The sequence below is a fragment of the Colossoma macropomum genome, unplaced genomic scaffold (genome assembly GCF_904425465.1).
Source record: "Colossoma macropomum unplaced genomic scaffold, Colossoma_macropomum, whole genome shotgun sequence".
NCBI lineage: Eukaryota > Metazoa > Chordata > Actinopteri > Characiformes > Serrasalmidae > Colossoma > Colossoma macropomum.
Genome location: NW_023494784.1, coordinates 20,698,273 through 20,710,305, shown reverse-complemented (window position 1 = coordinate 20,710,305; position 12,033 = coordinate 20,698,273). Strand labels below are relative to the sequence as shown.

Below are 12,033 nucleotides of genomic sequence, written 5' to 3'. Positions count from 1 at the left end.
TATATTTGTGCTGTGAATAAAGGAACATAAATTTTAAACTTTGTCAGAGTGATCAGTTACTATGTTACAGTGTGTTTTTTGAGTATTTTGGTGATATTCTTTGCACTTAAAAATGACCAACCGCATATTTTATTACAAAGAATGCAACATTAGTCCTGTTTAACTATGTTTAGTGCCACGCAGTATGTAAAAATGTTGAATAAAAATTGTATTCTTAGTTTTTTGTTTTTAAATGTAGCACCATTTTTTGTCTACTCCAACTTATCAGACCTCTGAGAAATGAAATATTTTGATACTTATTGTGTGTCATGAAAATATCTTCAGGTATCATGATATTATGTTTTTCCTATATCACCCACCCCTAGCACTAGTTATGGTGTGCGTTATGTGTCTTTGGTGCAACTGAAATTCTTTATGTCGGTGCTACGATACTGTATGATAACAAACTTTCAAATATGGTTTAGGTTAGACTTTACACCCTAACTCATGATCTAACTTGCATTCAGTTGGTGTAAAGAGGTTTCTTCATTCTATTCATAGAATACTGTGCTTTAGTCAGAATGATTAGTAATATAGTTTGGTCACATGCCTACCAGTGAATCAGCAGCCTCAGAATCTTTTTGCAAAGTAATTAGTCAACACACTTAAGACCCAAATCAATGAACACTTACTCCTTTTTATTGTAGGCAAATAATCATGAAGCTGAGAGCAGAGTGTTTGCCACTCCCTTGTAGCTTTTGGAAAATGGCCACAGAGCAGAGATCAGGGCACAATGCAAATGAAGGTGACATTACAGCCTGTGGATGTATACTGTCCCCTCAGAGGGAGATGTCCCTGTAGCTCCTTTCACCTCATGGTCATGAGCAGCCTCAGTCCTACTGCCTGTGAAGAACTGGGATAGTTACTGACAGTTTACCTCAGAAGATCCCTCTCACAGCATTTTGTTTGGCTAAAAAGCGTCCCAGCATGTGCACACGCGCAAAAACGAGCACACAGTGGAGAGGAAGGAGCTCTTCTGTTGTCTGTGATGTCGAGTGTTAGAGCTGTGGCTGATCTTGGCTGAAAGCATGCTGAGGAAGCTGATGTGTAAGAAGATCTGTGCCTGTAAGCTGCACTCCACTCTACACTCACTACACTCTTTTTCATTTGTTTTGACTGCCGATATTCTACTTTACTGCTGTTTGTGAGATTGCTGATGTCCTCTAGAGTGCTGTAATTGTCGCCTGCTGAGGGATGTGGTCAAACATGGATTCAGTAATGTTCTTATGGATTTTACAAAATATAAATGGGCTACTTTTGTCTTACACTTTGTACCAGATTTAATATGTGGAGAGAGATTAATTCCTCTTCCAGCAAAAGTGCAGCTTGTTTGTAATTGCCGAAAGTGTGGAACACATTGCTTATATGTTGAACCTTTTCTCTGCAGATAAGAATTTTGATGATGAGGACTCTGTGGACGGGGGCAGATCTTCCTCCTCCTCCTCCTCTAAAGGCTTCTCCAGCAGCAGAAGAGGAGGCAGCATGGGCTCCATGAGACGCCCCAGCTCAGCCTCCGGGCCCAGGGCTGCAGGTAATTCACTCTCTTACTCTTCAGAGCTTCAGCTGATCAGCTGATGAGACGTTTTAATGTTTTTTTTTTAAATATATGCCAGTTTTTAATCTGACATGTTTCAAAAAATTCATTAAGTTAATTGGCAACAGGTCAGTAATGTGATTGGGTATAAATAGAGCATCCCAGAAAGGCTTTTAGATGTAAAGATAGGGAGACATTCACCTCTCTGTGAAAGACTGCATGGGCAAATAGTGCAACAATTCAAGAATAAGGTTTCGCAACGTAAAATAGCCAAAAACTTGCGAAGTTCATCATATATGGTACCTAAAATCATTCAAACATTCAGAATCCAGAGAAATCACTGCATGCAAGGGACGGTGCCGAAAACCAATATTGGCTAGTAATGATCTTTGGGCCCTCAGGCGGCACTGCATTAAAAACAAGACATGATCCTGTAGTGAAAATGACTTCATGGACTCAGGAACACTTCCAAAATTGTCTGTAAACACAGTTTGTTCATGCATCCACAAATGCAGGCTTTACTATTATAATGCAAAGAAGAAACCATATATAAACAGGATCCAGAAACGCTGCCGCCTTCTCTGGGCCCAAGGACCATTTAAGATGCATCGAGGCAAAATGGAAAAGTGTCCTGTGGTCCGACCCATCAAAATTTGAAATTCTTTTTGGAAATCATGGACGCTGCATCCTCGACTTAAAAGGAGAGTGAAAGAGAGACCATTCGGCTTGTTATCAGCGAACAGTTCAAAAGCCAGGATCCGTGATGGTATGGGGGTGCATTAATGCACATGGCACGGGTGACTTGCACATCTGTGAAGGTACAATTAAGGCTGAACGATATATACTGATTTTAGAGCTACATATGCTGCCATCCAGATGACATCTTTTTCAAGGATGGCCTTGCTTATTTCAGCAAGACAATGCTCAACCACATTCTGCACATACGACAACAGCATGGCTTTGTAGTAAAAACGCCATTGTGCTAAACTAGCCGGTCTGTAGTCCATAGCTGTCACTCCTTGAAAACATTTGGCATGTTATGAAGTGAAAAATATGACATGGGAGACCCCAAACTGTTGAGCGGCTGAAATCTTATCAAGCAGGAATGGGGAAAAAATTCAATTTCAGAATTACAGCAACTGGTCTTCTCAGTTTCAAAATGCTTACAGTGTGTTGTTTAAGACGAGGTGAGGCAACACAGTGGTAAACATGCCCTTGACCCTACCTTTTTTGAAATGTGTTGCTGGCATCAAATGCAAAATGGCCATATATTTTTAAGTAAACAAATTGTCAGTTATATATGTTATGTTGCCTTTGTACTAGTTTCAATTTTTAAATCATTTGCACATCATTGCAATCTGTTTTTATTCACATTTTGCGCAGCGAAACTCCCAGCATTTTTGGAAATGGGGTTGTATAATCTAGTTATGTAGATATTAATACAGCAGGTTAACAAATCAGAACAAACCCTGGCACAAGTAGTCGTTCAAGCCGCTGTCATCTTAATGTAGCTGACAAATAAGCCACTTGGATAGTACTGTGCAAAAGTAACAGCAGCTGTGTTTTTGCCAGTCAAAACACTATACAATTTTAGAATAAATGCAAAAAAAGTAAAACATAGAATGACTTTGTTTTTAATGTTATTAATATCTTCTTTAAATAAATACCATTAGAAGAACACATTTAGTTACTGACTTCTTTCTGCAGGATTTGTTCAATTCCATCAACAGCAACACTGATTTAATTTATCGAAGGATTAGCTGAACTAGGTATTGGATGCTAACTGTTAATACTGAACTTCTTCAAGGAGAGCTTTAGAAATGGTTAAGCAAATCACACTGTATCTTATTTATTTATTTATTTATTTATTTATTTGTGTTCATTTTAATGTTAGGATTTTTTTGAACAAATAAGTTCTTACAGCCCAGATGAACACCTTTACATGACTTTGGTACAGTACTGCACACTATTGTTGAGTAGTAGTCTGATAATAACTGAGCAGTCAACTGTGAAAGAATGATATTGGAAGACACCTAAGGAACAAAAGTACACGTTTAAGCCATCAGATTTGAATTATGTAACATCACTGGGTACATGTTGGTTTTGTTTTTTGGGCAAGGCATGAAGGGATTTATACAGTGATAGAAATGACGCTATAACAGAACGTTGTTGTTGTTATTATTATTATTATTATTATTATTATTATTATTAGTTGTTGTTGTTGTTGTTGTTGTTAGATGGAATAACCATTCGTTTACTGACTGCTCCTATGTGACCGTTCCTACACTGAACTGAAATAATTAGCCTCTTTGTGTTCTGATATTTTTGTCAGATGTTTTAATCTCAGCTTCAAATATTTAGTGTAAGGACAGGCCTGTTGTAAGGACACTGGTTTGAAAAAAAAAAACAAAACAAAAAAAAACAATTGTTGTTTCCTGAACAAGTTACCATTTTAGCCACTTAGTATATATGCTGATTTTGTCTACAGGGAAGGAGGGAGCCAGTGCAGGAGCTGTTGATGAGGAAGACTTTATCAAGGCTTTTGAAGATGTTCCTGCTGTGCAGGTAAGGCACACAAATGATTTTTTAAACGCAGCATGACTCAGTAAGACCAAATGTGAAGTAAATGCAGAATAGACTGTTTTCTTTCTTTGCTTTCTTTTACTTCAGTTTATTATCTAAACCTATGAATGTACTGTATAACCACTATTGTTTTGACAGATCTATTCCAGTAGGGAATTGGAGGACTCTGTGACTAAGATTCGTGAGGTGCTGTCAGATGACAAACATGACTGGGAGCACAGAGTTGCTGCTGTAAGTGATGCTCAATCTGCCAAGATCTTTCACTTTTTCCACCATATTTCTTAACCTGCACAGTTTTAGAGTGTTTGTGCTCTGGTAAGTTCTTTTCTTGCTTTAAATGGAGATAAAGAGGTATTATTTCTTTTCGCTTTTCCCAGCTGAAGAAAGTGCGGTCACTGCTCCTGGCTGGAGCAACGGAACATGAAGGTTTTCTTCAACAGCTCAGACTTTTGGAAGGTGCCTTCAAGCTCTCTGCAAAAGACTTGCGATCACAAGTCGTCCGGGAGGCATGCATCACCCTTGGGTACGCATGACTCCTGTGTTTTTTCCACACCCTGTACTATGATATGATTAGTTACATTTTGTCAACTGCAGTAATATGTTAAAAACAAGGGTAAAATTTAGAGAAAAAGGTTCTGAAGAAAAATAAGCCCCTGTCTGAGCGAACATGTCAGTTTCTGCTATATATTCCATCTTATCCTCTTAAAAGTTGTATTACATCAAACACAAATTTTATATGGAAACTCATGTTGGCTTTTTAAAATTTAGTGTGGATTATGGTGATGGAGCATGTTCCAGTGCAGGTCCTTAATTATTTCATCTTAATGTGTTTCTAATGAGGTGAGACAGAACTGACTGAAGCGTTGAGTAGAATTTTGCTTTTAAAGAGCAGCTGCATGATGGATATATGAACAGGCTTCATATTTTACTGTCATCCAAATGTCTGGCTGATACATGTCTCTCAACCTGTAATCAGCTTATTTTTATGTTTTGACTGAAGTTTTTGACTGATTAGTTGTTTGTCATCTCTCAGGCATCTTTCCTCAGTGTTGGGGAACAAATTTGACCACGGAGCAGAGACTATAATGCCCACACTGCTTAATCTTGTGCCCAACAGCGCCAAAGTCATGGCCACATCAGGCGTGGCCGCCATCCGCCTCATCTTACGAGTGAGTGTCTGTGGAGAATATGAAGTTTTTCCCTAGTGTATCTTAAAGACCTTTCACCTGTATAAAGAGCTTTATTTTGCATCACTACTGTTTAACCTAAAACTATTTAGGCATTCTGCTGCACTTCTCCATTTTCATAAATATCATAAAAATTAATCTTTTTTGAAACCCAGCAATTATTAGAAGTGAACTGCAAGTGAAAATCAGTACAAATTTTTTTCAAAGCCTTATATTTAGTGATGTTACACTGTTTAATTCATGTGACGTATATGTTCAGAATTCCAAGATGGTCATCAGGTCACTTTCCTGAAATTTGGATCATAAAGAGAAAACTCTGACAGAATCTTGACAATTCTTTGTTAGTTTACATTACTTTTAAATGATGAAGAAACTGTGATTATATAGACATGTTTGAAAGTGTGCAGCATGGTAGTTTATGGTGCTTAAAGCATCATAATCGAAATGATCACTATTTAGAACATTAGTGTCACAGGTCAATCCTTGCAGGAAAATAATTTTTGTCCTCATATCGCCCGTTTTCTTATTCTCAGCATACGCACTATCCTCGTCTCATCCCTATAATCACCAGTAACTGTACATCCAAATCAGTGGCTGTTCGAAGGTAAGACCACTCACTTCTACTGGTAATGAATATGGAAGGATAGGGTGATTGACTGTTTGAGAAAGTTGTGTAAACTTGATTTTTCAGTGAACCATTTATTTAAAATGGCAATAATGGATATAAATGCACTCCATAATAATGGATATAAAGGCATTAATTACCACTTCATAATGAACTTTGATGCCTGCTGTTTTGCTTAGCAGAAACTCTCTCCTGTTTAAATATTTTAGATGGCTGTAAAATGTTGAATTTTTTTTTTCTTTTCTCCTTCAGACGGTGTTATGAATTTTTAGACCTGTTATTGCAGGAATGGCAGACAAATACATTAGAGAGGTGAGTCCAGAAAGTCCAGATAGAATTCCTTTTATACTCGCATAATGCAGACCCTGAAGAAAAAAACGCTTTCTTCATTCACATGGAGGGTGTGTATTCACACGTGTTGATCAGCTCCAGTTTTTGTGACATTTAACTTGTATAGTGTGTGTGTGTGTGTGTTACTTGTCTCATCTTGGCTGAACGGGTGACCAATGATTCCTTTCAAGGCCCTTAATTGATGAGCGGCAACCATGCGTCCCCACCGTTTCCATGGCAATATTCCCTAGAGCCCTTTTATAAGGAGCACTGGGCTCCGACTCTCTCTTCTCTCTCTTTGGGCTGCTTTTGCTGTTGTGAAAGGTCTGGAAGCAGGTCCAAGAAGTTTCAAAAGACAGTGGGTCGCTGCTTGTTAAAGACTGGTGTAAGAGTGAGAAGCTTGCAGCTGGTTTGAGTTGCGCTTAGCCATGTTTCCATATTATCCTAGGCATGTTGCAGTTCTCACAGAGACCATCAAAAAAGGGATTCATGATGCTGATTCGGAGGCCAGATCTGTAGCAAGAAAGTAAGTTTGTTCAGTATTTTGGTGCATGTTATTAAGTTGATTAATTCAAAAATAGTACAGAGTTGCTGCGAGTATAAAATGATGGCCCCTGCATTTCATTTGTGTTTGCATGTCAGTATTTTCCAGCTGTCGGAATAAGACTGAGGAGTTGATATTTGTCTGCTGTTTGCAGGTGTTACTGGGGATTCCATGGGCACTACAGCCGAGAGGCGGAGCACCTGTTTCAGGCTCTCGAGTTGACCTATCAGAAAGCCCTCCAGTCTCACTTGAAGAGTTCTGACAGCATAGTGTCGCTGCCTCAGTCAGACCGTTCCTCTTCCAGCTCACAGGAGAGCCTCAAGTGAGACACACTAATACACCCAAACACACACTTTACTCTGCTTGTTTAAAAGGGAATTCCACCAGTTTATCAAAATTTCTTCATAATTCAATCATTGAGATGTAAACAGCTGTTCAAGGTGGTTTGGTGTGAAATGGTGCGTTGTTGAAAAAATTAGTGACTGATTTATTTATGATGGTGACAGGAGTTTTACATGTAATGATGATCATGTTAAAATAGTGATAAATCTGAACAAAAAAATTGTTTTTGGGGGGATTATTTTGCATTAGAACACCTCTCTGCAATTAAGGTATTTTTAAAAATGCATTTTAGGCTAAAACCTTATCTCAAAACATTAAAAAAAAAAAGTTTCAGGCATCAGAAAGCCTGTTTGTAACTATTTGTTTAATGGCTTCCTGTGATGTAGCTTTTGGAAACATTTAAACATTTAGGACGTCTGGTACCTATCACCAATCCTTTGAACGAAACTAACTCGGTAACTTTCTCTAGAATGGACCATTTGAAATCAAATCCTTCAGAACAACTTCGTTTACATCTTTAACATTTAAATATGCAGACATTTTGAAAAATGGATGAAATTTCCTGTTAATGCTAATTGACATGGGGAGAAATGTAAGGTACTACAGGGTTGCATGGGTTTGCGTCCTAAATCCTGAATGACTGTATTTCAAAATAAGAACTGATATACTTCACTAATCAATTAATTTGCTATATTGAAGTCACCTTTTCAGCTTGATATGCCAAGCAACCATTGTATCTTATTGTATCAGTGGCAGTAATCTCTAACTGCAGAAAGATTTGGCAGCCTTGGCAAAAGGAGCATGCGCAGTGATCGAAGCATGTGTTTCCCAGCATAATGATATCTTGCTGGATATTGGGCAATGATCTCATCTCCAACATTCTAGCATCTGCTTGATTTGTCTATTTAGAGAAAGTGAGATCATCACTCTCCCTGCATTACCGCTGAAGTGCTGGAGTGATGTTCTCAATCGTCGCTCGAGTGCAGTACACAAAACACCAAACACAGTCACCATGGCTGCTGTTCACAAAACTTAGAATCACCTTTCTCACCAGAGAAGTGCAACATGTAGCTGAATAAGATTCTTAAAGTTAAACCATATTTGCTAATACTAACCATATCAAATATGTAGAAAGGTTTTGACCCCTGTCATGTTGGCCCTAACTCTGAAGGTTAAGATAGATAAGATTTAAGATGTTATTTGCATGAATAGGCTAATTTAAATTTTAAACACATAACAGCGACTGCTGTGTGAATACGTGATTTCTGCTCTTCTGAATTCAGCTTAGTTGTGTTCTGTTGCCATAGCAGCCCTGTCTGCTTTAATCTGTCAGTAAAACTAATCTCCTCAGTGCTACCAGAAAAGCTCTTGGATCCTCATTTTTGTTGTCAGCTTATTTGCCCTCACCCTTAAGTTTGTAGTGTTTTTGCAGAGTATTTGGCTTGACAGACCTGTCACCTTTTGGAAACTGCTCATCTGAAATCTTTGTCCATTTTTCTTAGCCCCTTCAGAACCATTGCTGTCACTGACAAATGACTTATTGATTTGTCACTGACAAATCTTATTTAACTTTTTTCTTTAGTCGGCCGCTGTCTGTGAAGAGCGTTATAGGAGGCAGCATGACCAGAAGTAAGTTTCTCGCTGTATGTGTTCAGACACATATTCAATGATACATCAAAGATTACTTTTTCTGTTTCATGAGATGTCCTTTGAAAACATGTCTGGTATGTCTCTCTTCTGCACCAGGTAAGGTTGTGAGCTCCAGAGTTCCCTCCACGCCCGGGTCCCTCCAGCGTTCTCGCAGCGACATCGATGTGAATGCTGCTGCCAGTGCCAAGTCCCGCATGTCCACCACACCTTCACCTTCCCCTTTCAGCTCTGCCGCAGCCCTGCCTCCAGGATCCTATGCCTCCCTGGGTAAGCCCCCTTACAGAACTCAGGATCAGCTCTGAGGGCTGTGCTGTTAAAAATTCTCTGTCCATATTTTCTCTAATCTCATCCTTAATTAAGGACTTCTAATGAAATGCTCACGAAAACCACTGGCTTTTATGGCCATAGCAGCCCATTAATAAAGCTGATGGCCACCATAGATGCTATTAAGCTGTGCTCTGATGAGGAACAAATGACAAACAGTGTCACAGATGTCTTCTGATTTTGTTAACGATGGTTTATGTAGTTTTAGGCTTTTTTCCATATTATTTATGTATTTATTTATTTATTTGCTCTTTCCTGATCATGGTCTTTTAAGTCAGGGCACATACTAAACAGCTTAAATTTGTGAGCGGTGCTGCTGTAGTTAATGTTTTTTTTATCTTTCATCTTAAACACTTCTCTGCCACTACCTATATAATCTGGTCTTTATGTGGGTTAATATTGTGTATGTCCTGTCCAATGATGTTTTAAACCCTTACCTTTTACAATGTGTTATAGAGGTTAGTCTTCATTCCCTTACTTGCAGTCATAAATTGTTCTCGCCCTTTGCTTCCATGCAAGACCTAACTCTGGTTACAGCCCTGTCTTCCACGCTTCCTCCAACCTAACTGACTCTAATCTCTGCCTCTTATACTTCTCCTCTTCACCCTGCACTCCCCTGTTTGTTTTTTTGCCCCAAAGATGGTACACCTGGTAAAATAGATGGTAAGATTTGTGTATGTATTTATGTATATACGTGTCTTGGTCTGAGCCCTATGGAGGGTTATAGGCAGTGTTGTTCTCTGTGTTCTCTTTATGTTAAAGGCAGCTTAACTGTGGTGACCCTACTTCTGCATGATCCATCTGCATGGTTTACCAACCCCTTTCAAACTTAATAGGGAGCCATAACAAACTGTTTTTTTTTTCTTAGAAGTCAGTGTTTGATCTGGTTGTTGTTTTTTTTCCCCAAACAAAAGAATAATTACTTTACAAAAAATGTTTTTTGTACCATTTAGATGTTTTTGGTATTTGCTCTTCTTTAGATTGACCACAAATGCAAATTGTCACTGTCCAAAAACAAAAATAATAGTAAAATAGTAACTTTACTGAGGAAGGCCAAAACAACTTCTAATATAAATTCATCTAAGAGATTGTATTACAAATAATTTTGGAGCATTTCTCTGGTTGCATACATTGTAAGAGGCAGCTATATTCAAATGATGTAGAAAAAAAAGAAAAATTAAGATTTTTTTTTTTTTGGATGGCAACAAAATACATTTTATCATATGAAATAGTTTACTTTTTTGTAATCTAGTGTACTTAGATTTTGTCAGTTATGTGTATGATGCCAAATCGCAAGGATATTTAGTCAATGTATGTATTTATTTAGTCAGTGATTTATTTGCATATTTTTACATAATTTACCGTTGCATTCACTTCACTGGACTTTTCTTTTCACTGGGCAGTTTACTTTCTTAAGCTCTTACTTTTCAGGTCTTTAACATAAACCTTGGAACACTGACAGGGCTGCATATAACCAGATAGTATATGATACTAATGCAAAAGAGGTTTCGCAGACACAAAATAGAAATTTTTTTTCTCAAAGCATGTCAAGAACAGCCCAAATGATATTTGAAAGTCTTTGGTGCCTTTTGGTCTTTGGTGAATTTTCATGAATTCCTACCCCTGTATTAATGTCTGTCTCTTCTCATTCATAAAAGCTTGTTTCTCCTTGTATGTTTTCCCCCAGCTCTTTCACTCCACCTCTATAGAACTCTAACACTGGTCCTTTCTGCATATGATATCGACAGGTCGTGTGCGCACAAGACGGCAGAGCTCTGGCAGTGCTGTTGGTTCTAACACTACAGTAACGGACAGCCGAGGCCGAAGCAGAGCTAAAGTGGTGTCTCAGTCTCAGCGTAAGTGCTCACAGTCTGTTCCCTTCTTAGTCATTTCCAGGCAGCTCCAGCAGATGGCATCACTTATCCACAGCCCAAATCTGTGGGAGCACCTTTTCCATTTCCAGTAAAGCATACTCCTCCAGTATGGCACCTCTTCCTTGTGATCATACATCTTGCTTCTCTGTTGGCTGTTTTCAGTGTTCTCGTAACACAGATTGGCGTCATGCTGAAAGTGGTTAACATGCAGTTCAGGACTGTATTGTCCTCTAATAGACTAAATTAATTTGACCAGTGCATGGATTAATGAAACATCTTGCCTGGTGCATGCTGGTTTATCATGTCACATTGAGCATCTTTTATAACTGGCTCCTTTTCACCTGTCCTCCGGCTCGCCTCCATACACAAGGATCCAGATCAGCTAACCCCACTGGTGGTAAGCCCCCAAGTTCATCCAAGCAAAGCTACTACGTCATCGAACCTAAACATTACCCTGCATGACCTTACCCGTTGTCTCATTGTGCCATAGAGCATGTTTTAATTTGATCTGTTGTTTTTTTTTCTTCTTTTCAGGTATAGAAAGTGGTGGTGTTATTGTTGTTGTAGTCATTATTATTTTAAGAAATATCCGCCCCCCCCACCCCCCACTTTTATTTATTTAGTTATTTATTTATTTAGTTTTTTTATGTTTATATGTATGTGAGTAGTCTTTCGTTCTTTCAGCACAAATGTTGTCTTACTCACATAATGTTCCCCCTACAGCAGAAGTAGATCCTGGATCAAAGTAGTCTTGCAGTTGTTTATGCACCTGAATTCCATCAAAGCTGAAATCTCTAGATGCTGTCATAGGCATAGTGTCAGCTCAGCTCACAGCTGTACAGATGCTATGATATATGTGCTGTCTTCTATTTGGCATGAAAGATTGGAATTTAATTGTTCTAGTCTCACATTATAGGTGTCAGTATTTTAAGTGCCGTACTATAAATCAGTGAAGACATTCTGGAGTGCGGAAAGTGGGCCATGCAGCTGTCCTTCTGTCA

At 38.6% G+C, this 12,033-nt stretch overlaps 1 protein-coding gene across 9 annotated transcripts in view; it reads left to right on the top strand.

Moving 5' to 3' along the window:
• Positions 1-12,033, top strand: part of clasp1a (cytoplasmic linker associated protein 1a) — an 82,141-nt gene that overhangs the window by 46,047 nt on the left and 24,061 nt on the right. For 5 of the 9 annotated variants that reach the window (XM_036592208.1, XM_036592052.1, XM_036592272.1 and 2 more), the window contains exons 9-20: positions 1,427-1,570; positions 4,062-4,138; positions 4,295-4,387; positions 4,534-4,679; positions 5,190-5,325; positions 5,877-5,947; positions 6,221-6,280; positions 6,747-6,824; positions 6,997-7,164; positions 8,767-8,813; positions 8,931-9,101; positions 10,907-11,014. In XM_036592208.1, the coding sequence (XP_036448101.1) occupies positions 1,427-1,570; positions 4,062-4,138; positions 4,295-4,387; positions 4,534-4,679; positions 5,190-5,325; positions 5,877-5,947; positions 6,221-6,280; positions 6,747-6,824; positions 6,997-7,164; positions 8,767-8,813; positions 8,931-9,101; positions 10,907-11,014 (1,299 nt within the window). Of the gene's footprint in view, positions 1-1,426; positions 1,571-4,061; positions 4,139-4,294; positions 4,388-4,533; positions 4,680-5,189; positions 5,326-5,876; positions 5,948-6,220; positions 6,281-6,746; positions 6,825-6,996; positions 7,165-8,766; positions 8,814-8,930; positions 9,102-10,906; positions 11,015-11,402; positions 11,430-12,033 lie in introns of all 9 variants that reach the window. The other 4 variants (XM_036592129.1, XM_036591970.1, XM_036591804.1 and 1 more) reach the window with 1 other exon arrangement.